We start from the raw sequence: 23,900 nt of genomic DNA, 5'->3' as shown, positions 1-23,900 counted from the left end.
TTGGGCTGCTCCCGCGGCATATGGGGGTTCCCAGGCTAGGGGTCAAATTGGAGCTGTAGCCCCCAGCAACACGGGATCCAAGCTGCGTCTGCGACCTACACCACAGCTCATGGCAGTGCCATGAGCAAGGCCAGGGATCGAACCTGCAACCTCACGGTTCCTAGTCAGATTTGTTAACCACTGAGTCACGACGGGAACTCCCCTTTTTTTGATAGTTCACCAAAAGTGGAAATGTGATGACTTTTTAAAAGTTAGTTGAAATCCTATCTAGAACTTTTTGTACATTTTTAACTCATAAGAGAATGAGAATAAAAAGGTAAATAAACACCTTAGTATTATTATAAAATAACTGTATGGTACTAATGACCCCCTGATATGGTCTTGGGATCCCACATTGTCGACAACAATTTGAGAACTGCTGTAATATGTTACGTGTGTGCGTGTATGTGTGTACATACATACATATATATATCAATACACACACATATGTATATATAAGTCTAAGTTGTATATTACCTGAGGATAAATTGGCCTATTTTCTCCTTACATATGTACACTTGTGGCTGGTACAGCTCTCTCTTGGTGGTATCAACTTCAGGGCTGGGTGTGCTTGGCCCTGGAATTGACTGGTTGCTGACTCTTCTGGTCCTCCAACCCTCTTTTCAAGCCTTCACACCTTTGACATGTGTAAGAGCTGTCTATCTGTTTAACACGTGAACGTCTATGCAGAAGTATACAGAGTTTACCTTCCAATTATACAGTATTAATGTATTTGCCAAGTTTTAATAACAGTTACTCCAATAGGAAACTGGATATTTTTGGTTTATTTAGTACTGTGTTATTTATTTGAGGAAGAGGTTTGATTATTTGCATATTTATAGTAATAAGCCTGGACTTAATGGGAGTTTGATTTTTTTTTATTTTTTATTTTAGGACCGCGCCTGCAGCATATGGTAGTACCCAGCCTAGTGGTCCAATCAGAGCTGCAGTTGCTGGCCTACACCACAGCTACAGCAATGCCAGATCTGAGCCACATCTGTAACCTACACCACAGCTCAGAGAAATGCTGGATCCTTAACCCACTGTGTGAGACCAGGGATTGAACCCGAGTCCTCATGGATACTAACTGGGTTCATTACCACTGAGCTACGATGGGAACTCCTCATACCTGTGTCACAGCAGTGATAATGCCAGATCCTTAACCTGCTGTGCCACCAGGGAACTCCTGATTCTTTCACATACTTTATTCTACACAATGGCACTAAATTATTATCCTCATTTTACAAGCAAGGAAACTGAGTCACAGAAAGATTAAGTAACTTGTTCAATGTGAACAACTGGTAGGGTACCAACTCATTTGGTAGGGCTGAGGTACAAACCCAGATTCTCTTGGTTCTAGAATCCTTGCTCTTAACCACTGTCTATTCTGACTTAAACACAGTTAAAAAAAATTTAAACCGCTTATTTCAATATAAGGTCCTACACTCCCTTCTAAATAAAAAATTCTGATATTCCCTGGTGGCCTAGCAGGTTAAGGATCTGGCATTGTCACTGCTGTGGTGTGGGTTTGATCCCAGGCCTGGGAACTTCTGCATGCCACCAGTGTGGCCAAAAGAAAAAAGAAAAGAAGAAAATTTTGTTTTTATAGATAATTTTTACAGTAGACCTTTTTATACCCTTTTTTGTTCACAGAGAATATTAGCAGAAAAATATGTTGGATAATACAAAAGTTAATAAAATGGATTTGGGATTATAAGCAGTTGAGAAGTCTTTCCTGTACAATTAAAGCATACTTTTATCTTGGACTACCAGGGGAGTCAGTTCTGGGGTCATGAACCCATACTAGTCCCAGATGGCCTCACTGATCCTCTTTCTTTGCTTTTTTCCCCCTCCCTTCTGCCACATCTGTAGCATATGGAGGTTTCAGGGCTACAGGTCAAATCAGAGCTACAGCTGCTGGCCCATGCCACAGCAACAGGGGATCCCAGCTGCATCTGTGACCTACACCAGAGCTCAGCGGCAAAGCAGGACCCTTAACCCAATGAGCTGGACCAGGGATTGAACCTGCATCACCTGATTCTCTTTCTTGACTGGTGGAGGCGCACATCTTGATCACCCCCCTCTCTGAGGCACTCCTTCTATCACCCTCCCCATTCCATCTTTGCAACTAGGCTAAAGAGAAAGTCTTTCTAGTTCATTAGTTCTTAAACTTTAGATGAGACTGAATCACTTGGACGGCTTGTTGAAAGAGTCTTTTGGGTCCTAAACCCAAAGTTTCTGATTCAGTAAGTCTAGGATGAGGCCTAAGAATTCAGGTAATGCTCAAACTGCTCATCTGGGGACCACGTTTTGAAAACGATTCAGAACTACTCCTTTCAATCTCTGCTTCCCAGGACAGATTTAATGGTGGTTACATGGTAAAGGTTTCACGTTAATAGTTACAAGGAAACATTAAAGAGATTACATAACATTACCAGGTCTTGTTCTTAGACGCTACATAGTAAAGGAAAGGCCACCCACATCCTCCCCAGGGCAAGGCTAGTCCATACTTTACACAGGTAATCCAGGCAGAACTATAGTTTTCCCTTCTGTATAAGGGGAGGTTCAAGGCCTGAATGAAATTAGGCCTCTTAAGTGACACCTCTATAAATGATGATTAGCTTAATTTCACCCGTAGAACATCCGTAGTCGGCCAACCATTCAGATCAGATGATCACATCCTTCCCGCTCTTTAAGGGGCGGGGTGAAAAGAGAGAGGTAACGACGCCTGCGCAGTTCACAAGGCGGTTCCAGGTGTGGTCCTTGCGGCACCCCTGCAGCCAGGTGAAGCTCTGCGGAGCAGAGGGCGGAGACAGAGCAGCAGGTGGGCGTTTGCTTCCGGCCACGTGGCCATGTTCACTGCCAATGGGAAATCTTGACGTCACCCCAGCTTCCTCACCCTGGCAACGGGCGGGTGACTACTTCCGGTGCTGTGAGGGCTCGGGGCTGACGCGGGTGAGTGTCCCTCTTTCTCACGCTGTCCGCGCCGCTGCCGCGGCGGAGCGCTGCCTGTGTCCGGGCGCCGTAAGCTCCATAGGACGTGCTCTATGGGGCCGGGAGCGGGCAGCGCGCAGGATGCCCCTTGTCGGGGGTGGTGCTGGAGGAAGAGACCTGAGACGTCCCTCCTCCCCTGATCTCGGTCGCGCGTGGGGCCCGCGCTGGCCCCTTACCAGCGGCTTCAGCTTGGCGGCCTCCTTCCCGCCGCGGGGAAGGGACTGTCTGTATGGGGGTGGGGGTAGTCCTTGCAGTCCTTCACCTACTGTGCAGTCGCGGGCAGCGGATTTCTCCGAGTTTGAGGCTTGTAGAGATCTAAGCGTGTGCGTGCTGGTCTTGCGTGACTGGCTAGGGCAAGGCAGCTCCGTAGTGTGATAGAGGCCTGATTAGAGCCCTGTGGGGCGTTACCGTTTACTGCTCAGGTGGAGGAGAGGGAAGAGGAAAGGACCGAGAAGATGGAGAAGGAACAACTGATGAGGAGGGTGGAAAACAGGAACTGGAGGTGCCCTGGAAATAGTGGGCATCGTGTTTCCGGAAGGAGGGAGTTTGACTTTCTCGCGTCTGTAGGGGAGGGAAATGAAAGGTATTTTGGGGACCATGTGACTGAGGTCATTCTGTATTAAGCGAAGCAATTGTCATACACGTGGGAGTTTAATAATTTGCATTTTTGTTTAAATAAAGCTTTCCTCCCAGTTATAAAAAGCCCTTCATTGCTTATTAAAGAATATCTGGAAAATGCAGAAATATTTAAAAAAAGAGATCGTTTATGATTCTACCAGTGCAGCATTTTGATCTCTCTGTATGTATGTGTGTGTATGTGTATATACGTATAAGTATATACGCTTTTTTTTTTTTTTTTTTTTTTTTTTTGCCACACCTGCAACATGCGGAAGTTCCTGGGCCAGGGGTTAAACCCAAGCCACAGCAGTGACAATCAGGATCCTTAACTGCTAGGTCACCAGGGAGCTCCATCTTTCTATGTTTTTAATAACACATTCCTAAGGTCTTAGGATTATAGTGTATGTATAAAATATGACTTTAACTAAAAAGCGTATGTTTTGTACATTGTATCTATTACATGATTAATAGATTTTTTCCACTGAGGGATAATGAATAAAATTCATGCTTTTAAGTTACCAATTTCAGAGGTTTTTTAGTATATTCACAAAGTTGTGCACCCACTATAGCATTTTCATAGCCTGCAAAAGAAACTCTAGCCATTAGTCACTTCCTGTTAGATCTCCCCTCCATTTGTCCCCCCAACCCCTGGCAACCACTAATCTACTTTGGATTTTTCTGTTCTGGACATTTCATGTAAATGGAATCAAATAATATGTGGCTTTTTGTTGTCTGCTTTCTTTCACTTAGCATGTTGTCAAAGTTCATCCATGTTGTGTTATGTATCAGTACTTTACTCTTTTTTATGGCTGAATAATATTCCAATATATAAATACGCCAGGTTTTTTTAATCCATCCTCAGTTGATGGACATTTGGGTTGTTTCCACTTTTTGACTATGATGAGTAATTCTGCTATAAACATCCATGTACAAGTTTTTGTGTGGACCTGTGTTTTCATTGTTCTTATATATACCTAGGAGTGGAATTGCTGGGTCATGTGGTAATTTTCACTTTTTGAGGAACTGCCAGGTATTTTCCAAAGTGGCATGCACAAGCAGGAAATGAGGGTTCTGATTTTTCTTTATCTTTGCTATCACTTATTGTGTGTGTGTGTGTGTGTTTTGTTTTTTTCAATAGCTATTATGTTAGTTGTGAAATGATATCTTCTGGTTTTGATTTGCATTTTTTGTGATAATGTTGAGCATCTTTTCTGTGTGCTTATTGGCCCTTTGAATGTCTTTGGAGAAATGTTCATTCAATTCCTTTGCTCATTTTTAAATTGAATTAAAAAATTTAAAAAAAAGTTGTGTGAGTTTTTTATATAGTCTGGACACAGGCCCTTATCAGATATATGATTTGCATTATTCCATTTTTGCCCATTTTTGGGGGTGTCTTCATTTTCTTGAATGGTATCCTTTGAAGTGCAAAAGTTTAAAATTTTGGTGAAGTATAGTTTATCTGTATTTTATATTTTGTTGTTTGTGATTTTTGTGTTATATGTAAAACCACTGCCAAATCCAAGGTTGTGAAGATTTGCCCCTATTTTTTTAAAAATAATTTTATAGTTTTAGCTCTTATATTTTGGTCTTGATTTATGTAGAGTTTTTTCTTTTTAAAATTTGTTTTATTGAAGTATAGTTGATTTACAAGGCTATGTTAATTTCTGTAAGGTGATTCAATTATACATGGTTATGTGTATATAATAATCTTTTTCATATTTAGACTTAATTTTTATATATGGTGTGAGGTAGGAGTCCAATTTTATTCTTTTGCACGTGGCTATCCAGTTTTCCCAGCACTATGTTGAAAAGACTGTCCTTTCCCCATTGAATGTCCTTGGCACATTTTCAAAACCAGTTGACCATAAATACATAGATTATCGTTTTCTTAACTATTTCTCTATGTTGGGCATTTAAGTCATGCCCCAATTTTTGTTTTTCTAAATTATCCTATGTTAAACACAGCATAAAAGGCATAAAACCTTTTCTGTATTTAAAATTATTTTGGTAGAAAGTGTTCTCAGAAGTGGAATTAGTGGGTCAAAGATGAAATAAGTATGTTTTGGAGCTCCTTTAATGAGGCATTAAACCTTCAATCTCATTATGTTAAGAGCAACAAAATGCTTCTTTATTCATCAGTTGCTATAGCTTAAGGGCTAGATTTCTCTAAAAGCCTTTTGCTGTAAGATGAATGGATTCCATGACTTCCTTCCTCCTTCAGCTGCTTCTAAAAGACTAAGTAAATCTAGGGTGAAAAACTTCAACACCAGAGGCAAATAGGACATGTGGTAGTATTCTAAATGGCTTAAAAGAAAAAAAAAAGAAATAGTGTCATCACATGCAGTAGGAAAAAGAAACAGCCTTTGAAAGAAATGGGGTCAAGATTGAGACCTTAAATTAGTGCCATGAAAGTCCCTGAAGCAAAAACAGTATTTTATTCTGAGTTTCTCTTCTGGCCTTGATAATCAAGTTAATTTTCATTCACCTTGGTCACAGAGACAGCCAACTTAAATCTACTGTTTTTAGTAAATAGTACCCAGTTAAAAAAATTAAATACAAAAGTTATTAGGAGGAAACCAAATTTCCTTTTTGTCCTGCCACTCTCTTTCCCCTAGTCTCCTAGGATTCTTTAGAGGAATCTGTGGTACTATTATTTGTGTCTGTATAGACTAATTCATATACAGAGTATCTCTGGAGAGATGGAATAACAAAATAATGCATTTTAAAGCTCTTGATACTTTCTGACAAATTCCTTTTCAAAATGGTTAAATCAGTTTATGATGGCAGTAAAATGCTAGTTAGATTTCATTTGATTGCATTACAGTGCTAGTTCAGTTTCATTTCTTTTTTGTATTTGAATATTCTTTCCTTAGTATTGGATCCCCAGTTTATTTTTCCTCTTTTATGTATTGCCTACTCATGTCTTTTGGCATGCTCTTTGTCTTGATTGGCATTGTCCTTTATGAGATTTATTTTGGCAGCTTTTTGTAGATGGTTGTTTTACGACAGCCTGGATTTGGAGAGAAAGATTAAAATGCTTTTTCTAACACTTATGCTAAGAGATATGTGAGCTGAATAAAGGTCAAGGCAGTAGGGAAAAGGGAGTTAAATGTATGAGAAGAATCTATAGGATGTGGAAACTGGGTACAGTCCAAGATGACTGCAAGGTGGGTTAGAAAAGGATGGTGCAATTAATAATAATAAGGAGTTAATGTGGAAAGAACTAGATATCTGGGGAAAGATGAATTTGTTTTGGGTAGGCTAAGAGTGGGAAGGATCCAGGTTGAGCTCGCCAGGAGACCATGGCTAGAGCTTAAGAGACAAGATAAAGAATTAGAAGTCTAGGGGGGTAGTTTTGAAAGGTTGGCAATGGATGAAGTTGCTGAAGGAGACATATAAGAATAAGCCCTTGGAGTCATGGGAGTCATGTTAAGAGGACAGAGGTGGAAAAGGTGAGATAGATCGTGAAGAGCTTGCCAAGGGCATCTAGAGAATCCAAAGTTGCAAGCAGAAGACTAAGGAAAGGCCATTAGGTTTGGTAATCTGGAAAATATACATCCTACATGTAAAGATACAATTTTTGGGAAGCAAGAAGTACCTGCCTCCAGTTTTGTTAAGATATAATTCATTTATCATATAACTATCCACATAAAGTGTACAATTTGGTTGATAATTATTCTATTTGGAATTGTGCAACCATGACCACAATCAATTTTAGAACATTTTTATTGCCCCCCCCCAAAGAAACCCTGCCCCCTTTAGCAGTCACTCCTCAATTCCCCTCTATCCTTCTAGCCTTAGGCAGCTACTAATTAACTTTCTGTCTGTTCAGATTTGCCTATTCTAGACATTTGCTATAAATGGAAACATAAAATATATCACCTTTTGTGTCTGACTTCTTTCATAGTTTACATGGTTCATTCACACCATAGTATGTTTCAGCAGTTCCTTCCTTTTTATGGCTAACTAATGTTCCATTGCCTGAACATACTATATTTTATATAACCATGGTCAGTTCATGGACATTTGAGTTGCTTCCACTTTTTGATATAATATCAATTTTTTTTTTTTTTTTTGTCTTTTATAGGGCTGCACCTGCAGTATATGGAGGTTCCCAGGCTAGGGGTCTAATTGGAGCTATAGCGGTTGGCCTACACCACAGCCACAGCAACGCCAGATCCAAGCCTCGTCTGTGACCTACACCACAGCTCATAGCAATGCTGGATCCTTAACCCACTGAGTGAGGCCAGGGATTGAACCCGCAACCTCCTGGTTCCTAGTTGGATTGTTTCTGCTGTGCCACAATGGGAATGCCCCTATAATAGCAAATTTATAGCAGAATCTATACTAATTCTGCTATAGACATCCATGTACAAATTTTTATGTGAATATGTTTTCAGTTTTCATGAGTACATACCTAGAAGAAGAATTGCTGGGTCATAAGGTAGCTTTGTTTAACTTTTTAAGCAACCATTGCAGAGGATGGACAAATTGCTAGTGTTTTTTTCCAAGACTTATGGAGGTTCCCAGGCTAGGGGCTGAATCAGAGCTGCAGCTGCCAGTCTACACCACAACTCACAACTCATGGCAACACTGGATCCTTAACCCACTGAGCGAGGCCAGGGGTTAAACCTGCATCCTCATGGATACTTGTCAGATTTGTTACTGCTGAGCTACAACAGGAACTCCTTTTTTTTTTTTTTGGCCAGTGTTATTTTAGAAATAATGAAATGAATTTTAATATCTTGTCTGATAGGAAATCGTAAAATGTCCATATACAAACATATTATTCAAAAGTAAAGGCATTATAAAAGTGATCTATAAAATTGCTTTCTGTTTCTTAAAACTATGGCATACTTATGCATCTTCTTTCGTTGGAAATCTTTTTGTGTTGAGCGTTACCTCAAAGGCTTAACTGAAGTGTTAAACATCTATCTTATGGATCAGTATATTAATGTAAGTATGCTTTATTCATTTCAAATAATGATTTATAATAATGGCTACAAACGTGATAAAAATATCACCGGTATTCTCGATGTTAATCTACAGTCATGATTTATATTTTACTCCTTATTTTAATTGTAAAGACCAAATACTAACTTTATTGCTTTTTTTTTTTTTTTTTTTCCTCTTTTTAGGGCTGTACCCGTGGCATATGGAGGTTCCCAGGCTAGAGGTCCAATCGGAGCTACAGCTGCCAGCCTACTTCAGAGCAACAGCACTGCCAGATCCGAGCCCCGCATGTGACCTACGCCACAGCTCACGGCAATGCTGGATCCTTAACCCACTGAGTGAGGCCAGGGATTGAACCTGAAACCTCATGGTTCCTGGTTGGATTCTTTCTGCTGCACCATGAGGGGAACTCCTAACTTTATAATTTTTTAAATTAGGACCTCTCTGGCCAGTATTGTTGATTGGCCATGTGTTTGTCTATTCCTTCTCTGGGTGGGATGATTGTTGAGAACTTTTGGGGCATTTCTCCTCTTATTGAAGTTTTGAAGTGGGATCTTATAGGCTTGCCCTATTTTGGAACTTGGAGTTGGCTAGTTACCTTGTGCTTTTATAAATAAGTAAGTAAAAAAGCTTTTTTGTTGAGTACATCCCACTTGTTCAAAATCAAAAGGTACAAAATGGGGAACAGTGATATTTTCATCCTACCCTTGCCCCTCAGTCATCCAAATCTTCTGATAACCACAATTATACTATTTTTTTGGATATTCTTTCAGATTGTACTTTGCATATATATTTAGCTATACCATTTTTTCTCCCCTCAAAATATGGTACTGCATGTATTTCAGTACTATGCCTTTTTTACTTACCAAAATATCTTCAAGATTGGTCATTTCATATTTCTATATCAAGCACAGCCTCATTTTTTCCAGAGCTGCTTTTTTTTTAACCACTTTCTTTTTTTTTTTTTTTTTTTTTTGTCTTTTGCCCTTTCTAGGGCCACTCCCGCGGCAATGGAGGTTCCCAGGCTAGGGTTCTAATTGGAGTGGTAGCCACCAGCCTTTGCCAGAGTCACAGCAACGTGGAATCCGACCCATGTCTGCGACCTACACCACAGCTCACTGCAACACCAGATCCTTAACCCACTGAGTGAGGCCAGGGATTGAACCCGCAACCTCATGGTTCCTAGTCGTATTTGTTAATCACTGAGCCACGATGGGAACTCCTTTTACCACTTTCATCAAGACATATTGTTGGTCCATATCATTCCTATTACAGACAGTCCTTTGGTGTGTATTTGTAATTCTGGTTTATTTTGCTAAATTGCACTTGTTGAATTGCATTACTTTAGGCCCCTACTAGCAGTGTATGAGAACTTCTGTTTCTCTGTAGCCTCAGAACATGTTGTACTCTTACCTTTTTTTGCCAATCCAAGTTAAAAAATGATATTTGAGTGTAGTTTTATTTTGCATTTTTCTTTTGAGTGAGGTTTTAGCATCTATTGATCTGTTTAAACTTATATATAATTTTTCTGTAAACTAGGATTTGCCTACTTGCCTTTTTTTAAAAAAAAAATATCCTTTTTTAGACCTTTGTTGGAACTCTTTTAGGAAGGTCAGACTTTTAATGGTTCCAAGTTAAGCAAAAACTGATGTTGGCCTAGAAATTGCTTCATTTCTAATTGAATTAAAAATATTCCAGTAACCATTGAGAGTTGGAGGCCAGAGTTGTATATTGGATAGCCTGTCCACTTGAGTCCCTTTCCTAGGCCAGCAAGACTTGGGGGCCAGGATTTTTGGAGGTGTTTATTGAGATGACATAATTTGCTAAATTAGCACACTTTAGATAGTCTGTAAGGGATGGTGGCTTGCTCAAGAGATAGCCTATAATTTCATCTTCCACATTTTATTTTTTTCAGACAAGCTTGAGAATCAGTGCTTTTAAATACCACATACATTAAAATGCCTATTACATCAAATCTTATTCATTATAAAATGTAGATATTCTTTATTTGTTATTCATGAAAAAATGCATCTCATGACAGTGAGTTAGAGTAAATTTTATAATTTATACTGCTTGGATGTGTTTTCTTTTGAACTGAAGTTTTTAATTTTCCAAAGCCTGAGTTTTCATACAACTATATTTGTGGGACTAGGGGGCCAAAGCTCATTTCATGGCCTGGTCATACTTTATGGTCTGTATGGACAGACAGATGAACTGCTGATCATTTAAACTGACTTTGTCAACTGACTTATTACAGAGAAGTAATCAAAGTCAAATAAAGGTAATTGAGGTAGATCCTTGTGAAGACATTGGAAGAAAATCCATCCTCAGAGAGTTAACTACCACCACAAAACAACAACAAAAACAAAAACGGGCATTTTAATTCACTGTTATCTAATTAACCTCAACATTCTTTTGTAATCAAAAAATTTTCCTGCATTTTTGAATATATGTAAACATTTTAATATAATAGCATATATGTATAATTTAAAATTATTCTTGAAATGATATGTAATAAAAATTAAATGGAACTTTTAAATCAGGAATCATAGAAAGTTAATATACCATATTGCAATGCTTCGTAGACCATCTCTGGTGAGAAAGACCAACTTAATATTTTTTTTCAATCCATTATTGACCATTTCTTTTGTAAAATACAAAAACAGTACACCACAAAACCCTCAAAAGAAAAGAAAAATATGGAACTGTGAATGCAAGATAAAAGCAAAAGTTCTTATCTTAGATGTAGCAGATAAAATTGTTTCAAAAATGTAATAATACGTGGAGAAATAGAAAAGAATTACAAAACTGTATACAGTTTGTTGAAAATGTGCATGTAAAGCAATTAGTATATTAATAAAATAGTAATCTCTTGCAGATTGATAACAAACAGGCTACACTTTGAAGTAACACTGCTCTTTTGGACTAGTTGGCTAAATCACTCTATATTACTATTTATTTATGTTTTCTATTGGGAAAGACTTGTGTCCCTCCCCATTTCTCAGTTTTGAATAAGGCACAGAATTTTACCAAACAGTGTGAATCTAGGTGTTCAAGTAGTTTCAACCACATTATTCTTGGATTTTTTTTCAAGTCTCTGTATGTCGATTTTTAAATGGCCTACTTTCCCACAGTTTGAAGTGTGTTCTGCCATCATTATTACTAAGCCAAGATTGCTAGAAGCTTGTGAGCTTAGAAACTTTGTGGTATAAGTTACTTGTAATTTGCTTTATTAAATTTTGTATTTTATGATTTATCTTTTGAGAACCTCAGAAATAATACTTTCATGAAAATTAACAAGAGTTCCTGTTGTGGCTCAGTGGTAACAAACCTGACTAGTATTCATGAGGATGAGGCCTCTCTCAGTGGGTTAAGGACTGAGGTGTAGGTTGCTGTGGCTGCGGTGTCGGCCAGCAGCTACAGCTCTGATTGGACCCCTCGTCTGGAACTTCCATATATCCTAGGTGTGGCCCTGAAAAAAAAAAAAAGAAAGAAAATTAACAAGTGTTTGCACAAGTGTTATTTTAATTTCTTGTTTTAGTCATATAATTTTGTTAGCATTTGTGTTTTACTACTGAGCTGTGACACATTAAATTGTCTTAGGAGGTTCTTCGCAGGCAGACGTAAATCTGTATGTTGCTTTATTTTTTTAAGCAAGCAGCAGTCTGAAGGTCTTACATGTTCTCACCATATGCGACAAAATTCTAATTATATGAAGTGATGGATGTGTTAACTAACCTCGTTGTGGTAATATTTTATGGTATATATGTGTATCAAATCATCATATTGTGCCCCTTAAACTTACACAATTGTGTATATCCCATATGTCTCAGTAAGGCTGGAAAAAAAAAATAGCAATCTAGGCTTTATATCAAGGATCAGGGATGTTGCCAGCACTGCCTGTGGCTCTAGAATGTCCCAGAGATTATTAGCATTTGGTTTGGAGAGAATAGAAAGTGATATTTGAGTTATTCGAGCTTTTCTTCAATGTAGATAAAATGAAAGATAAAATATCTTTGGATTCAATATGAGGTCTTTTTACAACAGTTCTTTTGTTTATACCACTTGAAGCAAGTACTGTCAGTGGACAGAGAGATTTAAATTCTAACCTTTTTATATTCTTTGTATTACGCAGTTAAATAACTTTACAGTTAGGTTTTTTTGAACATTATCTTTGCACAAATTTGTGTAAGTTATGTGTTATGTTATTGGAAAGAAAAGCATACCATCTTTGCCTATTTTCCTTTAGGGCAGTTCCTCTCCTGCAATTGCTTTTGGATGGAAGTATGCTCTTTTCCCAATAGAAGATGGTAATCTTGGAGAATGACCATGGAGAAGGGGATGAGTTCTGGAGAAGGGCTGCCTTCCAGATCATCTCAGGTTTCGGCTGTTAAAATAACAGCCAAAGAGTTGGAAACAAAACAGGCCCATAAAGAGAAGCGAGGGGGCTTTGTGTTGGTGCATGCAGGTAAGCTCTAAGTGGGTGAGTTGGAAGAGGAAATTATGTTGTTTTTTTCTTTCCTTGCTTTGAAGTACACTGAGAATTGAATTTCATGTCTGGAGGAGGCAAACTGCCAGAGGAGTTGGATCCAAAGGGATTGACTTTGATATAGTGAGGGCCTCTGCCCCCCACCAGCCCCATGCCTCCCCTCTTGGAAGATCTTATAGTGATGGCTCTTCCTTTGTCTCCTTCACTCACTTACTCTATTATTTATTTTTACCCCATATAAAAGGTATATTTAGGTATTATTAAAACCAAAGTAATTGTTTAAACTCTAGTTTGTGTTTTTAAAAATAATGGTGCTAAAAAAAATTTATTGACTTCAGTTTTGAGTTTGGCCATCTTAGAGTATAATTTATACAGTCTCAGAGCTAGTTTGCCTTCTTAATGTTATGAATGAGGAACCTTAAAACCAGAAAGATTAAGTGGCTTCAGTCACATGACTGGTTCCTACAAGGGCCAGGCTGAGAAACCCTTAAATGGGCTCTTCAGTCCCTGCCTACTGCTCATGGCCCTTGGTCAGCTCTGATGTCTGTTTCAGAGGACCTTGAAGACAGACGCAGTGAGGTTCAACCTCTGGATCCTCTTCATTGATGCATTTAAGGTTTCCAAGCAGTGCAGCCCCTGCCCAGGGGTTTTGTTTGTTTTTCTCCTTCCCCCTCCATTTGCTTTAGCCATTTTTATTTGCCTGCATTCAGAATCTAAAGTTCATGACCTCTGTGAAGGAAGAAGGAATGGTGGGGTCTCCTTTTAACTGTCCTCAGACAGTTAAGCAGGATGGGTCTAAAGTTAGCTTTGATATAGGGTGAGGAATGGAATTGTTTCTTCTTGTCAAAGTAGTGTTCTGCCTGGTCATTAACCAGTTATTAGACTGAGCAGCTTGGGCAGTCTTATGGAATCTAATACCGAAAAATCTAAAAAAAAAAAAAAAGTCAAACAAAGAAAAAAACATGTACAATTTTCTTTTCTTTTCAAATGATTTTTCAAAGACATGAGGTAAATTTATAGAAATAATCCTGGTATATGTAGACCCAGCCTAGATCTCCTGCCTTCAGATGCTAGGCCAGTGTTCTTTCTACTATACCATGTTGGTGTCACACCTTTCATAGTACCCTGTGAGTTATTTTATTCAGAATAAGTGTTTGCAAAAATGTACAGGAAAGGCCTGAAATGTGTAACAGGCAACAATATGGAGTTTTCGATGAGTTGGAAAGAGTTGCCCCCATGACAGTTGTAGTGGCCTCCCTCCTCTCTCAGACACACAACCTGATGGTAATGCTCTTAGAGTTGAGGCCAACTGTAATAGGAGGAAGTCTGACTGATGGCAGGAAGTTGTGTGGGTTAAGGGTGACTTTCCCGTTCTAAATTATTAGAAGGTCAGACTGGGAGTTTCCGCTGTAGCTCAGCAGGATATGAGCCAACCAGTAAGCATGAGGACATAGGTTTGATCCCTGGCCTTTCTCAGTGGGTTAAGGATCTGGCGTGGCTGTGGCGTAGGCCTGCATCTTAGACTGGGAACTTCCGTACGGTGCACGTACGGCCCGAAAAAGAAAAAGAAAAAAAAAAAAGGTCAGACTGATTGTGTAGTATGTATCTTACATATTTAATGGACAAAATTTCAATTCCAGTGTAGAGATTTTATGTCCCCCCCCCCCCGCTTTAGCCCTAGAGGAGACTTGCCCAAATTTTAGTCATTTGAATAGCAGATTCTTGCTTTTTCCCAGATCTCTCAATACTAACTATACTTTTACCTAATATTAAAAAAAAAACAGCTAAACACTTTTTAACCTTAATATCTTAAAGATGAAACTTAAGTGAAGTGTTAGTATCACTTACATGAAGAGAAATTAATTTAAACACAGTGCAAAAAAACAGTGTTGATTAAATTTTAGCTAGATTCTGTTGCTTGTCAGTGGTTTAGATCCTAAGCCTACCTTTCCTTTGTTTAACAGAGGAATTAGCATGTTTTAATCAGATATTAGAGATACACTGGAGCCATGCTGAGCAGGTTTTCCTATTCTAAGCAGAGGATTGATATGTTAATGTTATTAGTGTTGTTATCCAAACGCTGAAGTTGCCTATTTGGCTATAGTTGGCCTATTTGCAGCCTCTTTTCCTCCGGTTTTGGGAAAACACTGCTGAAGGATTGAGGCCTGAGATCTAAGACAATAGACTGGGGACTAATTTATTAGACAACCATGAAGAGAGTTTTGTTAAATTAGCTACACAGGTTCTAAGAAGTTTCAGGGTTCTCTTGAGAAATAGGATTAGAATTTGCATCATTTGTGGATCCCAGTTGTTTGGGCATTTTTTCTGCTCTCTTGGGTCCCTTAACCATACCTTCTTGGGCCAGTTCTTTCTTTACCTTGAGAAGAGGTGGGTTAAGTTTGTGTCCTAGTCCGCAGTCTCACGGGAGGAGCCCTCAGGCTTAGAGATGTAGTTCTTTAACCCTTCTGGGGAGCCACAGCCTCTGGGGGTGGGGCAGGGGGGGGGGTTCACAACCCTGCTAAAGAACTTTGATTAAAAGCGTAATCATCACAAGAGTTTAAGGGCTCTTGTCGTGGTTTCTTTCTTAGATTATTCTCAAATTCCTAACTAAGCAAGTATTAATCTTTTAGGGAACAAAATTTCAGAGCCATTCTCTTGAGGAAGTCGCTAGGTGTTTGTTTAAAACAGGGTCCGCCAGGATTTCTAATAGGCAGTTGTGAATATACTGGCACTGAGTTTCAGAGCCACCCTGAATAGTTTCAGAGCTATTTTCCGGGGGTGAGAGGGTGTACAAGTTTGGGTAGGAGCAGTGATTGGTGGGGTCTGTGGACAGATGGGATGTAACGCCCCTCAATTTTAAGTGCTATTTTGAAACTACCTAGTTTTCTAAAGTTACTCTTAAGAATTCTGGCAGGGACTTCCCAAAGGTCAACAGAGAGGAACTCGAAGGGACTCTGTCCTTAACACTGTCTGGGTTATCACCTCCAGCCAAACAAACAAAACCAAACAACAACAACAAAACAAGGCAAAGAAAATAAAATACTCCTAACTTTGGGGAAGTTTTCAAAAGGAGAAGAGGTGAACTCGGCAGAGCCTCTTTGGGGACATGAGTTGTTTATTTCCAAGGGCCCCTAGCAGGAAAATAGCTTTTGAAAAAGGAGATAAGGCATAAGGCTTATGGTGGAGAAAAAAGTTGTTAGATTTTTAAGACTCTGTATACCTAGGACAATAGTTGTATTTGTCACTTGGAGAGTATCAGTTTATATGAGCTCTTCATATAATGTAAGCAAGGTCTCACATCTTAATGGTAGCTAACAATTGATTGATTTTTTTCACTGCAGGTGCAGGTTATCATTCTGAATCCAAAGCCAAGGAATATAAACATGTATGCAAACGAGCTTGTCAAAAGGTATGAAGAGAATGCATCTATCCAATCAAAACATTTTAGTTTTGACCGTAAAGCAGCTTTACCTTGAAATTCAAAATTTTAAGGTTTGACTTGTAAGACAATCTTTGGTTTGGACCAAGAAATAATTTTGCTCGTATTTGTGGGGTCTCTGTTTTGTTTTTTGTCTTTTATTTTTGCAAATCATGCTTAGATCTTTTCCTTCCTTTCCCAGATTAAAGTCTGTATTTTTGGAATTGTGGGCACATAATCATATATCTTTTAATCTTTGCAAAGGCGTTGAGCTCTATAGAAGGGGTAGGGAAAACAGCTCAAAGGCAGTTAATGTGTCTTTCTATGAAGGGAAGAAAAAATCAGTAAAAAATTAAAATGGGTGTTTTTCTTAGGGAGATTATCCTGTATTTATTCCTTCTGATTTTCATCACATAGTTTGTTTCATAGAAAATTCATTGTCATTCCTAAGTTTAACTTTGCCCTTGTACTCAGTTGTGCTTTTTTTCCTTTTTGGTTTTTGAGGTTTTGCTAAATTGTTGAATACTTAATGTAGAGGCAGGAATGGACTCAAGAGAAATGTAGTTTGTTGTAATTTTGATCCTGACTGTATACTCTTGTCGGCAGACTTTCCATTACTTTTTATGCAAATAGAATGTTAATTTGATATTGCATATCAAGTAAATAGGGGTCTCTTGCAACTCTTTTCATTTATATTTTCATATCATTTAAAGAAGATTATACTGGCTCAGTGGAAATGAATCTGACTAGTATCCATGAGGACTCAAGTTCGATCCCTGGCCTTGCTCAGTGGGTTAAGGATCTGATGTTGCCATGAGCTGTGGTGTAACAGATGCAGCTTGGATCTGGCATTGCTGTGGCTGTGGCTACAGCTCTGATTTGACCCCTAGCCTAAGGGGTACGGCCCTAAAAAAAGACAAAAAAATAAAATAAAAAGAATGTTATGCTTTATTAGACATACAAACTTTTTCTTATGAATGAAATCTTATAAATTAATAAGAAAAATATATGTTATAGAGATTTATTGTTTTAGAAAGTTTATAATAAAGCTAAATATTCTCTATGCTATTTATAATTTTTATGTTATTTTTCAAAGTGTGAAATCTTTTCCTGAAATCTGAAAAGAAACAGTTTACTTTTGTAGGACTATAGTCCAATATATCTAATACATTTAGATTGTGTAACCAGCCTCCTCAATTTATACAATAAATAAACTTCTTAAAAGTTTTTTATTTTTTAGGGCCATGGCATATGGAGGTTCCCAGGCTAGAGTTTGAATTGGAGCTGAATCTGCCAGCCTATACCATAGCTACAGCAATGCCAGATCTGAGCTGTGTCTGAGAGCTACACCACAGCTCACAGCAATTCTGGATCTATAACCCACTGAGTGAGGCCAGGGATTGAACCTGCGTCCTCACGGATATTAGTCAGATTTGTTTCCCCTGAGCCAGGACAGGAACTCCAATTTCTTAAAAGTTTAATGAGGAGTACAGTTGTTAGTTTTTGATCTTTATTGACTAAATTGCAACTCCAGTAGTTCATTTAAAAAATTAGTCTTGGAGTTCCCACCGTAGGCACAGTAGGTTAAGAATCTGATCTCAGGGAGTTCCCATTGTGGCATAGCAGAAGTGAATCTGACTAGTATCCATAAAGATGTGAGTTCGATCCGTGGCCTTGCTCAGTGGGTTGGGGATCTAGCATTGCTGTGGCTGTGGTGTAGGCTGGCAGCTGTAGCTCTGATTTAACCCTTAACCTGGGAACTTCCATATGCTGTGGGTGTGGCCCTAAAACAAAAAGCAAAGCAAAAAACAAACAAACAAACAAAACCCCCCCACAGAATTTGACCGCATTGATGTGAGGGTCATTGTGGAGATGTGGGTTCAATCCTTGGCCTGGCACACTGGGTTAAAGGATCTGGCGTTACCCCAGCTGCAGCATAGGTCACAGCTATGGCTTGGATTCAGCCCCTGGCCTGGGAACTTCCATATACCATGGGTGTGGCCATAAAATTAAAAAAGAAATCAGTCTTTCTTTTCTTTCTTTCTTAATTTATACGTAAGAAATGAGGTGATTTTAGTGACTTTCCTCTCTGTAGATTATATACAAAAGAATGTGATATGTTTATCTCAATGTAAAAAACGTTATAGTATCAAAAATGCTTTTGTCAAAGGTATGCTTCCATCTAAGGATTCTGAAATGCCTATGTGACTGAGGGTCACTGTTTTTTTTTATAGCTGGGGGATAGGGAGTAACAGTGGGAAAAGAAATTCTTAGCTTAGTCTGAGATTCAATTATCTATATAAAATATGAATTCCTACTTGAAAATGGAATTCATCTTATTTCTATGGCTATTTGAATTGCCCTGTGATGAATGAAGCCCTTTCACTTACTAAATTCCTTGTACTTTGCATTTAGTGGCTAGATTTTATTCATTGTTTTAATTTGAATAATATTAAGTGAGCTATATCACAAATTATCCTGCATATAAGCACTTGCTTATTTTATTTTATTTTGTTTTTTTGTCTTTTTGCCTTTTCTAGGGCCGCTCCTGTGGCACATGGAGGTTCCCAGTCTAGGGGTCGAATTGGAGCTGTAGCCACTGGCCTACACCAGAGCCACAGCAACGCAGGATCTGAGCCACGTCTGCAACCTACACCACAGCTCACGGCAACGCTGGATCCTTAACCCACTGAGCGAGGCCAGGGATCGAACCCACAACCTTATGGTTCCTAGTTGGATTTGTTTCCACTGCACCACGACGGGAACTCCAACACTTGCTTATTTTAAATGTAACTAGTTTATATCTTGAAGTATGAAATCGAACTCTAGTGATCAATTTTTATTAACTCTAAATGTCTCCTGCACTTCTCTAAGCTTTTGGAAAGTTTCTGGGTTTGTTTGAGAAGTTGTGGTTTTACAATGAATAATCTTGCCCCTTGGTTTCATAGGCAATTGAAAAGCTACAGGCTGGCGCTCTTGCGACAGATGCAGTGACAGCAGCTCTGGTGGAGCTTGAGGTATTTCTTTTCTTTGTTTCATTTAAAATATTTGTGAGTTTATATTCGTTATTCTTAAATGACATGAAACTTGTTTAGTCAACCAGCAATTATATGACCAGTGTTACCCAACGCCATTCACAAGTTATGAAGAAGCCTATGATGTTGTTGGGTTGTTTTCATTGGAGACTTCTCTGAGTAATAAAAGAAGTTGTTTAAATCATTTTTTCCCCAGTTTTGTGAGATTCATGAATGCAAGTTACTGGTGATTGGATGCTTAAATTTCCTTAATATTTTCAGAAGAAAAATTCCTGAAGTTAACTCTTCCCTACTCCCCGAATTAATATATATTCCCTTGTTTAGAAAACAAAAAAAAATGCCAACTGTCCAAAAGTGTCCAAAGTGGAGTGGACGTTTCCTTACAAACTTAGCAGTTGGATGTGTATCCTGAAGTGGTGCTTTGTGAGGTGTGTCTTGGGCAGTGTGATTGTTAGGTTCATGTCCAATGAACTGTGGACCTTAGGATTTCAGTGAATCGGCTCTCAAGTTTGCTATAATTCTTTGTACTCTGAAGTGAGGGTCTCTGTTCTCTGAATGGGGAACCTTGAGCATGGGTTTGTCCCTGGGATGTGAGGGCTTCAGGGGACTGACTTCTGCTGCTCAAACTTAGAGAAGGTAGATTTGTGTAAGTCAGTTTAGAGGCTTACAGTGAACAGATAGTTTTTTGCTTGAGAAGATTACTAGGGGAATCAAATAAGACATGAAGGTAAAGCAGTGATGATTTGGAGGAGGAAGAGGAGATAGGGCAGACGTCCTGAGTTTACTGGATTGTGGCCCTTATATTAGGCTCTCATACCAGGTTCCCTACCAGGACATGCCAGGCCTTGCCCTTCCCTGTGAAGATTGCCCAGGAGTTTATCAAAAGTCCAAGCCATGTTTTCTCTGTATTCATTCCCCTGCTTGGAGCTGTGCTTTTCTCAGGAAGCTTTTGGTCATGCTTTGTAGATTGTATACTGTCTTTGTTAATGCTTCCAGCTTGGTCCTGCTGTATGTAGTCAAGGAAGGTGAACGTATATGGTGGCACCAGTTCCACCATAGTTTGGTCTCTGAGGCGTGCGTTGTGAATGTGAGCCTGATAAACCTTATACCAGCTCTACCAACCATTAGCCATGCATCCCAAGGCACCTCACAGGCACTCCTTGACTCAGTCTACCTATTTATAATTTGGGGATAATGATCCCTACTTTGTAGAGTTATGAAGACTAACTGAGTTAACAATTGATAATCACTGAGAACAGTGTGTGGTACATGGTAAGCATAACTGTTAGCGTTTATTACTATTGTGAAGTACTTTGGAAATGATATATATGAGGTGAATATTTATGGTAGCTTTTTTTTTTTTGCTTTTTTTAAGGCCACACCCATGGCATATGGAGGTTCCCAGACTAGGGATGGAATTGGAGCTGTAGCTGCCCACCTGCACCACAGCCACAGCAACACCAGATCTGAGCCAAATCTGCAACTTACACCACAGCTCACTCAATGCCGGATCCTTAACCCACTGAGCGAGGCCAGGGATGTATCGAACCTACATCCTCATGGATCCTAGTCAGATTCGTTTTCGCGGTGCCACAACGGGAACTCCTATGGTAACAGTTAATGACAAGTTTGCAGTGTCAAAGAAAGGTTAATTATATGTTGTAGATAAAAGGAGAAAAGTGATGGAAATATCAGTGTCCTTACTACCACATCTTACCTTTATTCTAAACACACACACAGGGAAAGCTCCATTTAACTTAATTCAGTAGTTAATTACAAATTACTTTTCTTTGTGTAGAAGCTGATGCCCTGAGGTTACAGGTGCATGGAGCTTGTGGGTCTGGAGAAAGAAGGTTAATGCATAGCTGGGGTATATACATACGGGCAACTATGAATACAAAATTGAGTAAAATTAAGTTTCCTTTTCCTCTGCATCTTAGAAGAACTTTAATTTTTCTCAAATCCTACTTATATAATGATGAATATTTCATTACATTTTTTCCTGTGATGAATCAATACTGATTTTATACTGATATTTTCTTAAAAAAATTTTTTTTTTAGTATAATTGATCTACAATGTCAATTCCACTTTTAAAGAATTTTCTTGTGCATACTTAAGAATGATTTAAAATCCTTTTTGGAATGAGTTACACACGAGTAAGAGAGCTTTATAATTTTGAATGATGACCTGTGCTTTTTAAGAGTGTGGGTATGAAAGTTTTTAAGAGAATGTATTCTGTTATTTTGATTGGACTATGTTGCATGGCCTGAGTGAGTTCAGTGTACTTTCCTCCCTTTAATTATTAAGTTTGAGGAAGAATTTCAGTGAATTCTCTTAAAAAATTTATTTTAATGTGGAATCTTTGGTTGAAATATATGTTAGTTGTTTAAAGGTTAAGGCTACCCGAACTGGAAGAATTTTCCTCGATCTTAAGAATTATGTTGGACGTCATGCTTATACTGCCCCCTGCAGTTTCACCTTGCACAACTGCAATTCATCCCCTTTAAACAGGGTGGGATTTTCAAATAAAGAGTTTAATGAGGGAGGTATTGTAATGGTTTGGTCAATGGAAAGATGTAAAAATTGAATTTTTATGTTTTTGGTACTTAAAGAAATATAAGTTACAATATTAAGTCCTTTCAGCCAACTGAAAAATCCCACAGTCTAATTTATACTGTGTTGTGTTTGAGAGTAACCACTTATCTTTAATTTTGAGGAATCTACTGAATAGTGCTAAGTTTTGTCCTAGTTATCAAGTAGGTGTGGCAAATCATCATACCTTTGTCTTTTGACTTTGGGATATACTTTTTGACTTTAAAAAAACATATTTTTAAAACTTGCTTGTGACATTATTACTCTGATAACTAAAATTGGTTTGAATTCCATGAGCACCTTGCTCACTGTGGATTGAAATGGTGGAAATGGCTTCATGGTCCTTATTGGCTAAAGGGATATCTGGCTTTGTATTTTGAAGAATATGAAAATTTTCTTTTACCCAAATAGTGAAAAATACTCTGATCGTCTTAATGCCACAGAGGAGGAGGAGATAAAGTGAAAGAAAAGAAAATTTATAATAAAAAATGATGTGATTCAGTGGCCTCTATAACTTATACAGGCCATCTGGACAAATCATTTTTGAGCTTTTCTTGGAATCTCATTCCGTTGCGTGGTTTCATTTCTCTCATCTACCAGGACAGACAAGTGGTGTCATCCTAAGACTACAATGTCTGGGTACCAGAGGGTGTATTTCCTTCACTAAGTAAGGGGTAGAGGGTAAGCATGTAAATTGCTGCCTGTTAAGTTGATGAGCTTCTCCCTTGGCGTTTTGGGAGGGAAGATGACCACTTATTGGAGAGACATTCTGCAGTGTGGAAATGAAAATAGATGACACCAAAGTGCATTTTGTTTATCTTCAAAATGTGGGGGGAGTTTCCGTTATGCTCAGTGGTTAACAAACCCAGCTATCATCCATGAGGACACAGGTTAGATCCCTGGCCCTGCTCAGTGGGTTAAGGATCTGGTGTTGCCTTGGCTGTGGTGTAGGCTGGCAGCTACAGCTTTGATTCAGCCCCTAGCCTAGGAACCTCCATTTGCCTCGTGTGTAGTCCTGCAAAGACAAAGGACAAAAGACAAAAAAAAAAAAAAGTTGAGAAGGAAATGAAAAGGTCAGTTTATAGATCATATTTTAATAAATAATGTATTGTTAAAGTGATTTGATCCCATTTTTTTTTCATTTAATTATAGCCTTTTTGAGATTCTCCTTAGACCTAATGGGAGAGTGACTTTTATCCATGGGGTAGCAGGACTGGTTTCACTCACAGCAGAGAAGATGCATTTGTGAAACTATTTGACCTTCGTGTTCAGGGCTATGCATTTGGAAGACAGTTGCTTTCATGCCTACTTTTGAAACAGTTTTGGTTTGGATAGTGGAAGTGGATTTTAAATTCTAGACCATAATTTTGCACATTTCACGTGTATAGCTTGTGATAGGAATTTCTTCTGTGAGAAAATTGGATATAGATCTGGGTTTGTCATAATGCCTCTGGTAAAGTAGAAAGTGTTTCATAGATTCTGATAGAAAATGAACTCATAAAACACTTACTGTAGCTTTCCTTGTACATCTGTCTGTCTGTCTGTCTGTCTATCTATCTATCTATCTATGTTTTTTTTGGGCTGCCCCTCAGCATACGGAGTTTCTGGGCCAGGGATCAGATCTGACCTGCAGTTGTGACCCAAGCTACAGCTGTGGCAATGCTGGATCCTTAACCCACTATGCTGGCTGAGAATTGAACCTGTGTCCCAAGATGCCACTGATCCTGTTGTACCACAGTGGGAATGCCCATCAATATTTTT

The 23,900-nt window shown here is 38.7% G+C and overlaps 2 protein-coding genes across 43 annotated transcripts in view; both read left to right on the top strand.

The window, feature by feature from the left end:
- Positions 1–2,709: 2,709 nt before the first annotated feature.
- Positions 2,710–6,008, top strand: LOC146395201 (uncharacterized). Its single transcript, XM_085004478.1, has 2 exons — positions 2,710–4,189; positions 4,326–6,008. Exon 1 carries the CDS (start codon positions 2,710–2,712, stop codon positions 3,406–3,408), a length of 699 nt encoding a protein of 232 aa, XP_084860604.1. The 3' UTR covers positions 3,409–4,189; positions 4,326–6,008.
- TASP1 (taspase 1) overlaps positions 2,956–23,900 on the top strand; it is a 392,837-nt gene continuing 371,892 nt past the window's right edge. For all 42 annotated transcript variants that reach the window (XR_014831932.1, XR_014831935.1, XR_014831943.1 and 39 more), the window contains exons 1-4: positions 2,956–2,994; positions 12,854–13,072; positions 16,435–16,502; positions 19,460–19,528. Coding sequence is in view for 10 of the 42 variants with exons in the window: in XM_085003106.1 (XP_084859232.1) it covers positions 12,928–13,072; positions 16,435–16,502; positions 19,460–19,528 (282 nt within the window). In the remaining 32 variants the exon portion in view is untranslated. The remainder of the gene's footprint in view (positions 2,995–12,853; positions 13,073–16,434; positions 16,503–19,459; positions 19,529–23,900) is intronic.

Source organism: Sus scrofa, chromosome 17 (assembly GCF_054392235.1).
Source record: "Sus scrofa isolate SSC_HxYL_T2T_F1_AM1 chromosome 17, Sscrofa_HxYL_maternal_Yorkshire_Landrace_v2.0, whole genome shotgun sequence".
In the NCBI taxonomy this organism is placed as follows: Eukaryota; Metazoa; Chordata; class Mammalia; order Artiodactyla; family Suidae; genus Sus; species Sus scrofa.
This window is presented reverse-complemented; position numbering and strand designations above follow the sequence as displayed.

Bases quoted from the DNA above. Each gene is read 5' to 3' on its own strand.
- LOC146395201 (XM_085004478.1), top strand. From the start codon at position 2,710: ATGATCACATCCTTCCCGCTCTTTAAGGGGCGGGGTGAAAAGAGAGAG.